The sequence below is a fragment of the Notolabrus celidotus genome, chromosome 15 (genome assembly GCF_009762535.1).
Source record: "Notolabrus celidotus isolate fNotCel1 chromosome 15, fNotCel1.pri, whole genome shotgun sequence".
Taxonomy (NCBI): Eukaryota; Metazoa; Chordata; class Actinopteri; order Labriformes; family Labridae; genus Notolabrus; species Notolabrus celidotus.
Window position 1 is genome coordinate 15,652,697 of NC_048286.1, and position 12,933 is coordinate 15,665,629.

General features: G+C 40.7%; 1 protein-coding gene across 1 annotated transcript in view; it reads right to left on the minus strand.

Moving 5' to 3' along the window:
• The window catches only part of LOC117827031 (tensin-3-like), a 37,468-nt gene extending 25,009 nt beyond the window's left edge, over positions 1–12,459 (minus strand). Inside the window, exons 1-5 of the mRNA XM_034703481.1 lie at positions 11,993–12,459; positions 2,468–2,635; positions 2,192–2,242; positions 1,882–2,004; positions 868–932 (exon numbers count right to left, since the gene is read on the minus strand). Coding sequence (XP_034559372.1) covers positions 868–932; positions 1,882–2,004; positions 2,192–2,242; positions 2,468–2,617 — 389 coding nt within the window. The 5' untranslated portion in view covers positions 2,618–2,635; positions 11,993–12,459. The remainder of the gene's footprint in view (positions 1–867; positions 933–1,881; positions 2,005–2,191; positions 2,243–2,467; positions 2,636–11,992) is intronic.
• Between the last annotated feature and the right edge of the window lie 474 nt (positions 12,460–12,933).

Consider the following 12,933-nt stretch of genomic DNA (forward strand, 5'->3'; position numbering starts at 1 on the left):
AAGTAAGCAGAGAGACAGGGGATTCCAGCAAAGAGGAAGAGAATGCCAGCCTTAAGTAAACAAGGAGGGGGAGAGGAGGACAGAGAGAGGCCAGAGTGTGTGCACAGCTCTGCTATTCAGACAGATCTTAAACCAACAGGCGCTGCAGCCTTTTCACCACAGCTCTGTTTCTCTCTCGCCAAACCCTCTCCCTCTCCCTCTCCCTCTGCTCCCCCCACTGAATCTGCTCCATTGTAAATCTGTCTCATTGTTTCCTATCTCTTCCTTTCCTATCTGTCTTTTAACATTCGCCTTACAGACTCAGTCTACCTCAGCAGGAAATAAAACCAAGGACATGTTACTGAGGATGTTGATCAGTGTTATGGAAACCTCTTAATTGGCATAACACCAGGCTCTAATTCTCCTAATGTTTGCAGCATCTCTCGACTCCAAGGCTCAGTAAGGCACCACCCTCACTCAAATTAAATGCCTGACGATGGTTACGAAATTGGAATCGGTTTTCATCATGATGAATAGATTTCATGAATTTGACACTGTGGCCAGAAGCCATTACGGTAACTAGCATGTTTCCAAGTTGATTCATGGAACTCAATACAGCATGATTCATTGCTTAAACAGTGCGGTTTTCCTTTGAATTTCAAAGAGCGGGCCTTTCTTTGACTCACTCTCTGAATCACCTTGACCCTAATTTAAAGGGGGGGAAATAAGTCAGCCGTGGTTAGGGGATGACATTGTTTGTGGTAGACGGGATGTTTTTTTCAAAAGTTGTGGGCTATTGTTGTCAAGAGGGAGTTCTGATAAATCCTGACTTCAGAGCAGACCGTGACATTTACAGTGAAATAACATGATGAATGCGGTATTGGTTACCTGGCTGATACGTCGGTGAAATGCACAAAGGATGAAATTACAACACCAATGCGACCCTTGCCGCCCTGCAGAAACAAAAGAAGATGGGAGATAAATCACTGCATACAACACTTGCAATTTATTTCTTTTTCTGAAGCAACACATTTTATTGTCTCGGAGGCTTTTCCAAGTGTCTGTGATGGGATCTTACCAAAAAAAAAAAAAACACCTGATAACAGAAAGGAACTGTTTTTTCACATGAAACAATCTGCTTTTCATGTTGTTCTTGAGCTGTCTGTCTTCACACTTGCACAAAACAAGACGAATAAAAACATCAGAGTTTGAAGATGGAGAATCATTTTCAAGATAAAAATAAGAAAAATGTCTGCCTATCCGTTTACAAACAGCAATGATATAAATGCAAAAACTGTCATAATGTGTTGCTCTCTGTTGTGCTGCCCACTATCATGTAGTAAATATCAAACTGCAGCTTCTGCAGTGCTTAAGTGTCATGTCCTCCCTGCTGTGATTCATCTCCCCGCCACCACCCCTGTTGGACAGGGAAGACTTCAAGCTTTGCTGGACATGTGCTATCAAGAAACTTTGGAAAATTTAAGGCTCCAGGATTTTTTTAAAATTTATGTCAGGACTCCATATGTAAGAGAGGTTTTGTTTACATGCACTGATCAGGTTTTAGCTGCTTTTGAATCAGAGTACAACAACTGTTGCTGGGTGGATAACTGTTAATCAAATGACACCAATACAGCAATAATGGATGAATTGGAACTTTCAAATGTTAAAGATATGACATTAACATTTGTGTCTTGTCATATAAAGCCATAAGTATCTACTAGTAATGCAATTCAGATCTTTCTAAGGATACTTTAAAATACGCGTTTTCATTAATCTAAACACAAGATGAGTTTGAGAAACGTACACTGACATAAAAATAAAAGTAGTTAAATCTTGTGTTATCGCTCTGTATTCATCAAAAAACTGAAACAAATCTGCTGCAACAAAACCCTGAATGCTCACCCTGCAGTGTATAACTGTCACATGTAGAGGGTCAGCATTGAGCCAGCTTTCCATGGCCTTACAGATGGTGCAGATCTTATCCAGAGGTGGAGCATGCATGTCCGGCCAGCCTGTGTCCAGCGTCTACAAAAACACATTAATCACTTTTAACAGACACAGCTCAACTCTAGATAGCTCCCTGTGTATTACCAATCAATGCTATGATGTAATGTGTACTTGGTTTGGCACAGCTGATCAAAGAGGATGAGCAGAAATCTATAGTTGTATCTGTTTTTTTGCAAAGAAATAGCACAGTGTCAAATAAACTTACCTTTGGGTTCATTTTAGACAGATCATGCCTTTTCTCGGAGAGGTTGATAATCTGAAGAAAAAGTAAAACAGAGTTGAAAAATAAAATGTTGTTTCTGATATGACTGCTTTCTGCTTCAACACTGGTTCTTGCATTATTGTGAATGAAACATGAACTGTGCACCCTGACATCAATATTCCTATGTCAATATCCCCTGAAAGCCTACCAGCCCTGACATCAATACTGTTTGCACTCTGACACTTGACTCATTTTGAGGTGAGGACAGCCAGCACTGACCAGGTAGTTATCTGCATGCTTGGACTTGAGCATTCGTGTGACATCCTTTAGGTTGTGGGAGTAGATCTCTTCTGAGCAACCCCGGGGGAAGGACACAGCGATGATGCGCTCTGTGATGTATGTCAAGTCCAGCTCATATCCCTCCTCCATCTTGAATCAAGGGACCTTCTGTGAAAATATAAAGAAGCACAGACACAATCAGAGGTCTGTCAGTTCCCTCACACTGTTGTCGCTCAGAGCAGGTGACTTTGCCCGTGTAAATATTTGATGTTCAAAGTCCTTAGCTTTAGTCATTGTGACCAAGTTTCCCGCCGATATCTTTAGAGTGTGACCTCAATTGCAGATTGTGGGACAGAGGGTGTCTTGTTTGCTCTTGTTTGTGTCACAAATACTGTACCAACACTTATCTTTACTGCAAAATGAGATACAGAGTAGTGGTTTCAGAAGATTTAACACCAACAATCTAACAGCCACTGTCAGTCCATCAGTCAGAGCAACAATGAAAAAGACAAAGACAAACTTTCAAAGAACTCCGGTTGAAACCAGTTGCTGTAAATCCCTGACTGATGGCGTGTCTGTGACCTCATGGCAATGCACTTCCAGCAGCAGTGGTCTGGAGAGAGCTGCTCTCACCACATCCACAGACACATCCCTCAATCTCTTATCTAGTCATCTGTGTGCTCTGCACTGCTTTACAGCCCCAGAAAAGCAGAGTGTTACGTGTTATCAACAATGCTGACACCTTGTATCAATACGTCAACTGACAACTTATCATTTTTTTATCAAGTGAACGTGAACATTTGATGTTATAAATTAGAAAATTAATGCTTTTTCCTTTACTGCTAGAAGACAGGAAGGGCCAAAGAGTCAAAAACTCCAAAACCAACAGCAATTGCATTTGAGAAAAAAGAAAAAAAAAAAAATTCTGTGTGTTAGATTTTGGGGAGCTAATGTGACATCTTGATCAAGGTAAGTGGTCCCAAAAAACTCAGGAACTTAATAGTAATTCTAGCTGTGCCTTTTAAGATTATCTGTAGATTATTACCCTCTCTAACCAATTAATTACTGTGTGCACATATAGTGTAAAAGGTGAAAAATATTCATCGCAACGTTCAAGAGCTCAAAACCTAAGAGGGTTCTTATTTTCAGACTAACAGTCCACATCTTAAAGATATTAAGTTTACAATTATCTAAAGAAAGAAAAACAATCTGAGACTGTTTATGTTTAGATTTCTGTTGTTACTTTTTACTTAAACAATCGCTCAGATTTTAATTCCAGACAATCACCGATAATCAACTTATTGCTTCAGCTGTTGTCCTACCCCAGACAAAAAAACCTTATAAATACATCAGAATTATGTCACCAAACAAAACCAGATCCAACAGCTTTTAATGAGCCAGAATTAGGCTGTATGTCGATGACTTAATGTAATAACTAATGTTGCATTTATAAGAGAAACCTGATCAACAGAGCCTAATAAATTCTTCAGATTTCACAGAGACCCATACCCACACAGTCACAAACAGAAACACATTCCTAAGCTGCCAAAGATATCATCATCCTTCTTCAATCACTCTAATTGTTTGTTTTGATTAAAAACAATCCGCAGCCCATCAATTAAACTGTAATCACTGCAAGCTACAGCCCAACACTTTAAAGGGGGCCAGAGAGAAGCCATAAAGCAGGGACAGTGTGGTCACAGCTTAAACCAACCCTCAGAGTGGAATGAAAGAGGCCATGTGTATGAAGGGGTCATCTCTCAGGGAAACGGGAGTGTGTGTGTGTGTGTGTGTGTGTGTGTGTGTGTGTGTGTGTGTGTGTGTGTGTGTGTGTGTGTGTGTGTGTGTGTGTGAATGTTGTTGGAAGTTGTGGGATCAGAGGTCCTCTGGGATTGTTGGAACTAACAGCGAGGTTAGTCTATTCCCCCTGAGACTCCGAGAAAAAACTGTTGACTAATGGGAAATTAATGAACAGGTCACCCAGTACTTAGAGGCTCTGAGTATCTGCAGGGCAGGGGCCCAGGACGAAGGCTCAGAAATGTTTTAGAAGTGTCATACCTACCTAACCCAACTATGTGAGAATATCTAACCTACACTTACCCTCCATGTGACCCAGGGAGATAAAAATAATGTTTTAAATATATGTGGTGCTGCAGTCGGGGAAAATATATTTTAAAGTTTTAAATTTTGATTTAAAACCGCCCCCCAAAAAACCTCTTAAGGCTTCTTTGCAGGGATAAGCGCTATCAACTGATTAGCCACCAATAATGCTTAATGCTATTATCTGAATGTAAACAAGCACAGATGACAGATGGCTTCTTGCAGTGGGGCAAGTTTGGCAGTATCTAATGAAAAACCTAATTTCAAAACAATTGGGATGCTGTGTTGAATGTTGATAAAAGGAGATTCTGATAGTTTGTAAATCATTTAAAACCTACATTCAATTAAAACATACATTTGATGATTGAAATTTGAAAAATATCTGCTCCTTTTAAATTTGATGCCAACACCACAATTCAATAGGATAGGACAGAGATGACAAAAAATTTAAGGAACATCTTCCAACTCATAAGGTTAACTAGCAACACGTTAGTTAGACGACTGAGTATAAAAAGGGTACAAAAAAGACCAAGTCTCTCAGAAGTAAAGATGGAAAGAGGTTCACCCCTGTGTGAGATACTGCATGAGCAGGTAGTTCAACAATTTCAGAATAATGTTCCTCAGCATAAAATTCACCATCCATAGTATATAATATCATTAAAGATTCAGAGAATGGGGTGCTGGTGGCCTAGTGGTCTAAGCATCCCAAGTATAGAGGCTATGGTCCGTGTCGCAGAGGTCGCCAGTTCGACTCCCGGCCAGTCGACCATTTACTGCATTTACCCCATTCTCTATTCCACGCGTTTCCTGTCTCTCTTCAGCTGTCCTATCCAATAAAGGCCAAAAAGCCCCCCAAAAATATATCTTTAAAAAACATTCAGAGAATCTGGAGAAATCAAAAAGCAATACTGCATGGTTGTGATCGCCAGGCTCTCAAGCAGCACTGCATTGAAAACATACATGACTCTGTAGTGGATATCACTACATGGATTCAACAACAATATCCGGTCTAGACCCATAGACTGTATTAAATAATACTGAATCCCCCCTCCGTTTTTCATTACCTGCACAAATGTGTGCTAACAAGGAGCTTAGGAGGGAGGCATGCTAGTTGTAGGCTGTCTTAATAAACACGAAGGTCAGTTTTACTCCCCATGTCTGCAGATTTGAAGATCTAGTGGATGATTTTTATTTGTCATGGATAAATGCTAGCGCTAGTTAGCATAGCCACATAGTTACATGTTCGTAGCTGTGTACCAAGACACACGTCGACATACTGATAAATAAAACAACAAGAAACACTAAATCTATGACCAATCGTTCAGAAAGGTCCTGCTACAGGCGCCTCTCCGTCAGGATCAGATTCTGGATCAGATTCAGAGGGTTGAAGTAACGCGATCTCTGAGCAGCCGTGTATATTCAGCCAACATGTAAACATTAGATCAACGTGCTGGAGAGCCGAGGCACATCCACTTCCTGAGGGGGCGTGGTCAGAGAGAAAACAGAGTGTTCTGAGGAGGACTGAAGAGGAGGGCTTTTCAGGCATGCCAAAATCTGATTTAAAAGTGTTTTTTTGAGCATAAACTTTAAAGACATGTTTTGGGGACCTCTTAGACCAATATATATTGATGAAAAAAGCGTGATACATCACCTTTAACATTGTACACTGGTTTTGGAGCAAAATTTTCTGCCATCAAGACAACGCTGTTTTTCAGGGAAGACCTTACTTAATATGCAAGAACATGCCAAACTACATTTTGCATGTTTGACAACAGCGTGGCTATGCAATAGAAGGGACAGGATGCTGAACTGGCCAGCCTGCAGTCCCGTCTAGTTACATTTAAATATTTGTGGTGTCATGACATCAAAAATTCAACAAAGAAGACACTGATCTGTTTAGCAGCTGACATCCGGAAAAGTCAGGGAAGAATGGGACAACATTGTACTTTCATAACTCCAGAAACTGCTCTTCTATGTTCCTAAACGTTTACAGGGCGTCATTAAAAGGAGTGATGCAACACAATGGTAAACATGTCCCTTTCTCAACTGTTTTGAAACGTGTTGCTGGCATCAAATTGAGCATATATCTTTTGTAAAAAGTGAAACTTTTCAGTTTCAACATTTGATATGTTGTCTTTGCACTATTTTCAACAAATATACAATTTCATTGATTTGCAAACAATCAAATTCTATTTTAATTAATATTTTAAACAGAGTCCCATCTTTTACAGAATTGGGATTGAATTTCTTTCTTAAAAATTGTTGTATGTATGTAGGCTGTGTTTGGTTAAACTGGCATGAACCACTCAACCAAAAAAAAAAAAGCGTAACCAGCAAAGGCATGCGGACGGTAACCAGCAAAGCAGCTGGTGGTTCTAGAACTGCTAATGTTTGCCACATTCTGCAAACCAATTTGACATGGTTTACATGCAGACTCTGTGATCCAGTGTTTAGCAGCAGCAAATAACTCGTGCTCAGTTTAGCTGTATTCTGGGTGTTAGCTTACCTTAAGACTTACTGGTCAGAAATAAAATTAAAATTTCTCCTTAAAAGACTTGAAAATAATTTGCATTGGAACATCCCAAGTTTAAAAAAAAAAAAGTAAGTTGGAAAGATCTCTTATGTCTGTATGGTGTAGAATTAAGCTAACACCACTTTTTGAAGTGGGTTAGCCAGTCGCCTGTTAGCTTAGTTTCCTGTAAAACTCATAGACTGTATAAAATATGGACGTTGTATCCGTGACGTCACACCTTGTTGGCTCATAGCAAACAAAATCTGCCAAAAAGGTCCTTGTATTAATTTTTTTATGCTATACATTTAAAATACATAAACAAAAACCTAATAGGCAAATTAACTTTTTAGTGTTACAGGGGGTGAAAGGGCAGGAGTCTAGTTACTTACCAATTACCTTCAGCAAGAAATGTGTCCCTTGTTGTAAAAGGAGTTTGTTTCTGGATGTGCTATCATGCTAGTTGGCTAATTTTATCACATCAGAGCCAGGCTAGCTGTTTCCAGTGTTTTTTTAGTTAAGCTAACGGGCTGCTGGTGGTAGCTTCACATTTAATGAAGGAACATTGGAAAGATATAATTTCTCCTATTGAGAAACAAATAGACATTTTTTGAACAGATATACTACTGAATATTTCATGAAGTAACTAATTCCTATGACAACTAAAAAATGAGAAATAAAGGTTGAAATAAAACTGTAAAGATACACAAGAGTTGTAATGTGTCATATCAAGAAAATAAAGCTCAAAACATCAAAGTATCATCTTTTGACCTTTTTTATGTCATATCAACCATTCATAGGCAACCCAGCAGCAACAACATCCTTTCCTACTCACTTCTCCCACTCCTCATTCAAGCTAACAGGAGCGACTTGCCCCAGCACGCACTAAAGATAATTGGTCTTTAATTTGCACTGACTGCTTTTGTTCCTGGTTTGAGGCGCAGCATTAGCTCACAAAGGCAGAATAAGCAGTGCCAAGGAACTCAAATCCCAAGCCCACCCATGGCACTGTGAGAGCTTGGCTGGTAGAGGAGTGGGGTAGCAGGCAGAGAGATCGAAGAAACTGGGATGCCCGGCGTCCTGTGAACAAGCTGCAACAGGTTTGCTAAGGTTAGGATGTTGGGGGATTAGGGTGTGTCTGGCTCCCCCAGCTCCAACCCCTGCAGGTAAGAGCTTGACTGGCTTGGCTGCGTGGGTGCTGTCAGCCACGTTCACACTTGCATGACCATCACTTGGGACCAGCTCCAAATGCCTATCATTCAATTACCCAGAACAACACTGAAAATAAATAAATCAGACATTCCATTTGTGAGTCAAAAAAAAATGCAGGGAAGACACGATAGGAAGGCTGGGATGAAGCCTGTTTCTATTTCAGGAACCACACCCTTCACCTGGCACACAGTGTACGCAATCTTCCATTTTGTATGGGCAGGTACACCACAAGATGAAAGAAGACGGCATCATGTAGTCAGGCCTTAAAAGCTAAAGAACTGTCTTAAAATTCAACAGCTATGGAGACCCTCAGGGTTAAACCGCGGCCTAATCATGTGAAAAGTGACCTCATGGTTGTTTTCATTTGTGAGTCTGTTATGGTGACAACAGTTGGCAAAAGCTCTGCATGCCTGTCTGTCGCAAATAATGAGACTGCCGAGCCTAGAGTTCAGCTTCAGCAACCAAATCCATTTACGGAGGAGTTTGTTTGTATGTGATTAGGCTGCTGGTTGCTACATGTCTTTAAGCTTGCTGGCTGTATTTTCCATTAGTGATTTCAGTGTGGCCTCATCATGCAGATTACTCTTACATACTTGTACAAGAAAAACACAGACGGTTACGAGGCTTGATCAGATGAGGGAAGGAAAAAAAAGATTGAGTAAGTTTACCATCAGATTACAACGTCTCACCAATTGTGTCAATGTTATGAAGCCAATGAGCATCAAATCCTGCAACTCCAAGTTTGACCTCCTTAGTGACTGAAGTGTAAAACTTTGATTAACAATATTTTTAATGGAAATGCTGAACATGAAATGCAAAATATTTCAATCAAGTGAAATAAATGAGAACATTTTGCCTGCACATATGAAAGCAATCACAGCATGTCCTCCCCCATTCACACTCCAATATCAAACTCAATTGCTTCTGTTGGCCCAAGCTTCTAGTTGATGATTGAAGTGTTGTGGAAACAGCCTCCAGTTTTGGACAGCTTTGATATTTTTATAGGTCCATTAAACTGGAATTATGTGGGTGAAATAAAAGCACGGGCATGCAGATATACATCACTGCTTGGAAAAAAGAAAACATCCAGAAAGTGCCAAACCCCTTGTTACACCTTGATGCAAACTTCATCTTGTACAGACTGCAGAGCTGGAATTCAAAGAGGGGCGATAAAGCTCATCCAACCCACCATGACTGGAGTGTCTGTGTTGTGGAGAAAGCAGCAACACAAACTGTCTCTTTGGGGGACTCCAGATGGATTAATGATCTCCTGAGCTGTCTGCAGTAACACCTAAAGTGCCATAAATGCTTCAGGACATCTGGCTGTCTGTCTGGGGGGAATGCTCAACAGAGGGTTTGTTTTTGATGCATTTTGTAGATCCATTTTTAACTTTCTGCCTGTATCCAGCAAATAAAAATACTTCTTAATACCTATCAAGTCTCCATCAGATTGAAGGAGCAACACAACCAGAACAAATGTGCTTCTTGCTCTTTCCTCTGGCTGAAATACCCCATTAGTATTTAGCATTCACATCTAATAGCCCCTTCATATCTTTGATACCATCAGCTTCACTGCTCCAAACCACCATTTAGTTCTACTTGGCATGAGCGCACGCCTCAGACAGCAGGATAACATGTCCACAGTGACATAACAGGCTGATTGAAGGGCCCAGAAGGGGACAAGGCCACAGTTTGTTCTGGCCTTTTCCTGCCATTGGCTCTATATGTTTGCGCTGTGGCTTTGACACCCATTCACTGCTGAAGAACTGAAATAAACAAAACCATGAGAACTATTGAAAAAAAAGCCACAGGAAGGAAAGGCTACGTATTTTTAGGAGGTTTATTTTGTAACCCTGGAACTCTAACATGTATTTGTCTCACATTTTCATGAGACATTTTGAAGAGAATAAAAATGACAGCCCTGCGCTCGGAGCAAATCTGCGCACCCTTCAGGCTCCTAAAGTACTCCCTAATTACCGTTTTCTACCCCAAGGTCATAGAGGAATGCGTTCCAAAATGGATTACGTTCCCACTCTTGCTCCCTCTTTCGTTCTTTTTCTTTCCCCTCTTTTTTGCAATGCTTTCCCCTTTATTGCGCTCAGTCTCTGTCCTTTTCCTTCTCCCTGTTTAATGGCTTACACATGTCAGCCAAGTGGCCGTGGCACTGCTGTGACAAAGTAAAAAGTGCCCCAGTGCTCCATCTCATGCTGTTAGATCACAGTGTTCTGCTTACAGTACACAAGCCTGACCCACCTGTCCAAACCACACTATCAGGATCTCTCTTCATCATTTCTAATTGCTGCTTATTATCAGTGAGGGGGGGGTGACATTTCAGGGTCTCTGATGGTCATTTCTTTAAACTTTAGAGGCAGACATGGCAAGCTTTCTCTGTATGTTAAAGGGAAGTGAAAGACCTTACTTTCTAATCTGTTTTTTAAGTTTTGATTTAGTTTTAATTTAAAGTGATGATTTAACCTGTGTCCAAGTTTTCTCATCTTTTTGTTTTACAAATAGTTGTCTCTGTTGTTTATTTTGTCTCCTTTTGTTTAGGTCTTGCAAAATGTAATGTACTGCTTTCAGTTTTTGCTTCTTGTTTTCAGTCTGTTGTTATGTTAGCCTTTGTAAAGCCCTTGGAGCTGCATGTTTTTATCTCACAGATTCAACATTTGTTAATGAAGTTTGCATACTGTTCATACAACTCTGACCCCAAAATAGAGCTAACAAAAAAGCTGTAATCACCAGTTCAAAGATGTTTTTTCCTTTCTCACTGGCGTCTGTAATTAAAGTTAATCTTGAAAGACTTGAGCCTGTAAAATGTTCAGAGCAACCTGCAATGTTTATGTTTTGCTTGAAAGGAAGTTGCGCAGGAGGGTGCAAATAAAGGTGTGCGTCTCATTTCCAACCAGGGAAAGGGACAGAGTGATATTCAGGTGAAGAACTTAAGTGATGTAAGGACACTTGTACATGTCATCAACAATGGCTGCCTCAAAAGCATAGCCCTAAGGCCCGAAATACCACCCAGCAGCTGCAGCTCAAAGAAAAAAGGGTAAAAGTCTTTCATTCTGAGTTTTTCTCTCATTTGTCTGCCAACAGAGGAGTCTTAAGAGTCACACTGAACAAACAGACTTGTTTCATTCCAAGCTCTTTTGACTACAAGGTACAACTCTTCCAAAGTATTGGTCCCATATGTTTCACATTATAGAGGTCTCAGTACACCATGCCCACAAAAGCAGGGAACCCCAAATTATAGCCATTGCAAAAGACAATTCATTGAGGAAGACATTTCATAGCTGAGAACATACCCAATAAGCTCAAGCTAAGCTTTAGTGAGTTTAATTCAAGGGCTGTAAATGATACTCTTTCACATTAAGAGAAAAAAAAACAAAACCTCAAGATCAGTGCTAAGTCAGATTGAATGACTCCTTCTGTGACTACAGAGTGCTGGGGCACAAACACACACACACACACACACACACACACCCAGAGCCAAAGTAAATACAGACAGCAGTGGCCTGTTTACCACTTTGAATAAATGAGCAAACTCAATGAAAAGTGACTGAGCAAAGGGCTAAAGGAAGAGGAAAAAAGGGGGTAGAAAGTTAGTGCTGTGTGTGGATGTATAATCCTGCTTTTAAGTAATGACCAACCCAGCTTTAAAACTTCCATTGCTAATGATTGACCATGGAAAGGTTAAGACAACTTACCTTTAAGAGTATAAAGGGAGACCTTTAATTCTTCTTTTTTTATTCCTCTGTTTCCTCTTTGTCAGACAGAGCTGCTGTGAGAGAAGGAGTCCTGATCAAAGAGTCCTCAGCCCGTCATACAGGCTTAATGCAGGCTGAGAGGCTCATTTTCCTCTGCAGGAATCTGCACTAAGGTCGGTCACACACCGCTTCTGTGAGCTCACTCCGTCCCTCTGCCCTTTTCTGTGGTTCTGGTTAAAAAAATGCAAGTCTTTGCCCGGTTCTTGAACTTTCTGCTTCTGCTGCCTGCTGTCGCTGCTCAGCCCCCCCCAGCACAGTACACTTCCTCCAGTCCAGGCTGCCGCTGTAGCCGCCACAAGTCCTGGCATGGGATAGTCCTCCCACTGCGCCGTTGGGGCTGTCTCCCCTTGTTCCCTCCCCCTTTTTCACTCTGCCTCCCCTCTCCCTGGCCTCCTCCTCCTCCCTTTGCCTCTTTCCATTTGTTCTCACCCTCACCTCCAACACTCAGACGGACTTCCTCCAGCCAGCCCCCAGTGGACCACCCCCAAAACTCTCAACTTGTGGGCACCGGGAAGTGAATCAGGCAGCAATAGCCGGTAAAATTAGCCTTTTGTGTGCGTAAAGTCCACATTCGAGTGAAAACAAAAATACAGCATATTAAAACTCTAAGGTTTAACCAAAGTGTTGCCTAATTCAGGAGTATGAATAACCACACAGAAACTGAGGAGAGCAGCAAGACATCTATACTTATGTAATATGGAATATAAATCTAGTTTTTCCTGTGTGCCACTGTTGAAGTGTTGATTCACTTCATATTTATGTTCATGACTGAGAAAAATGTTGAGTTAAAATAATGGGAAAATTATCTTATTGTTTCACCAGTTAATTAGGCCTGCTCTATTGTGCCTAATTCAATATTAAATAATAATAATTACATCATA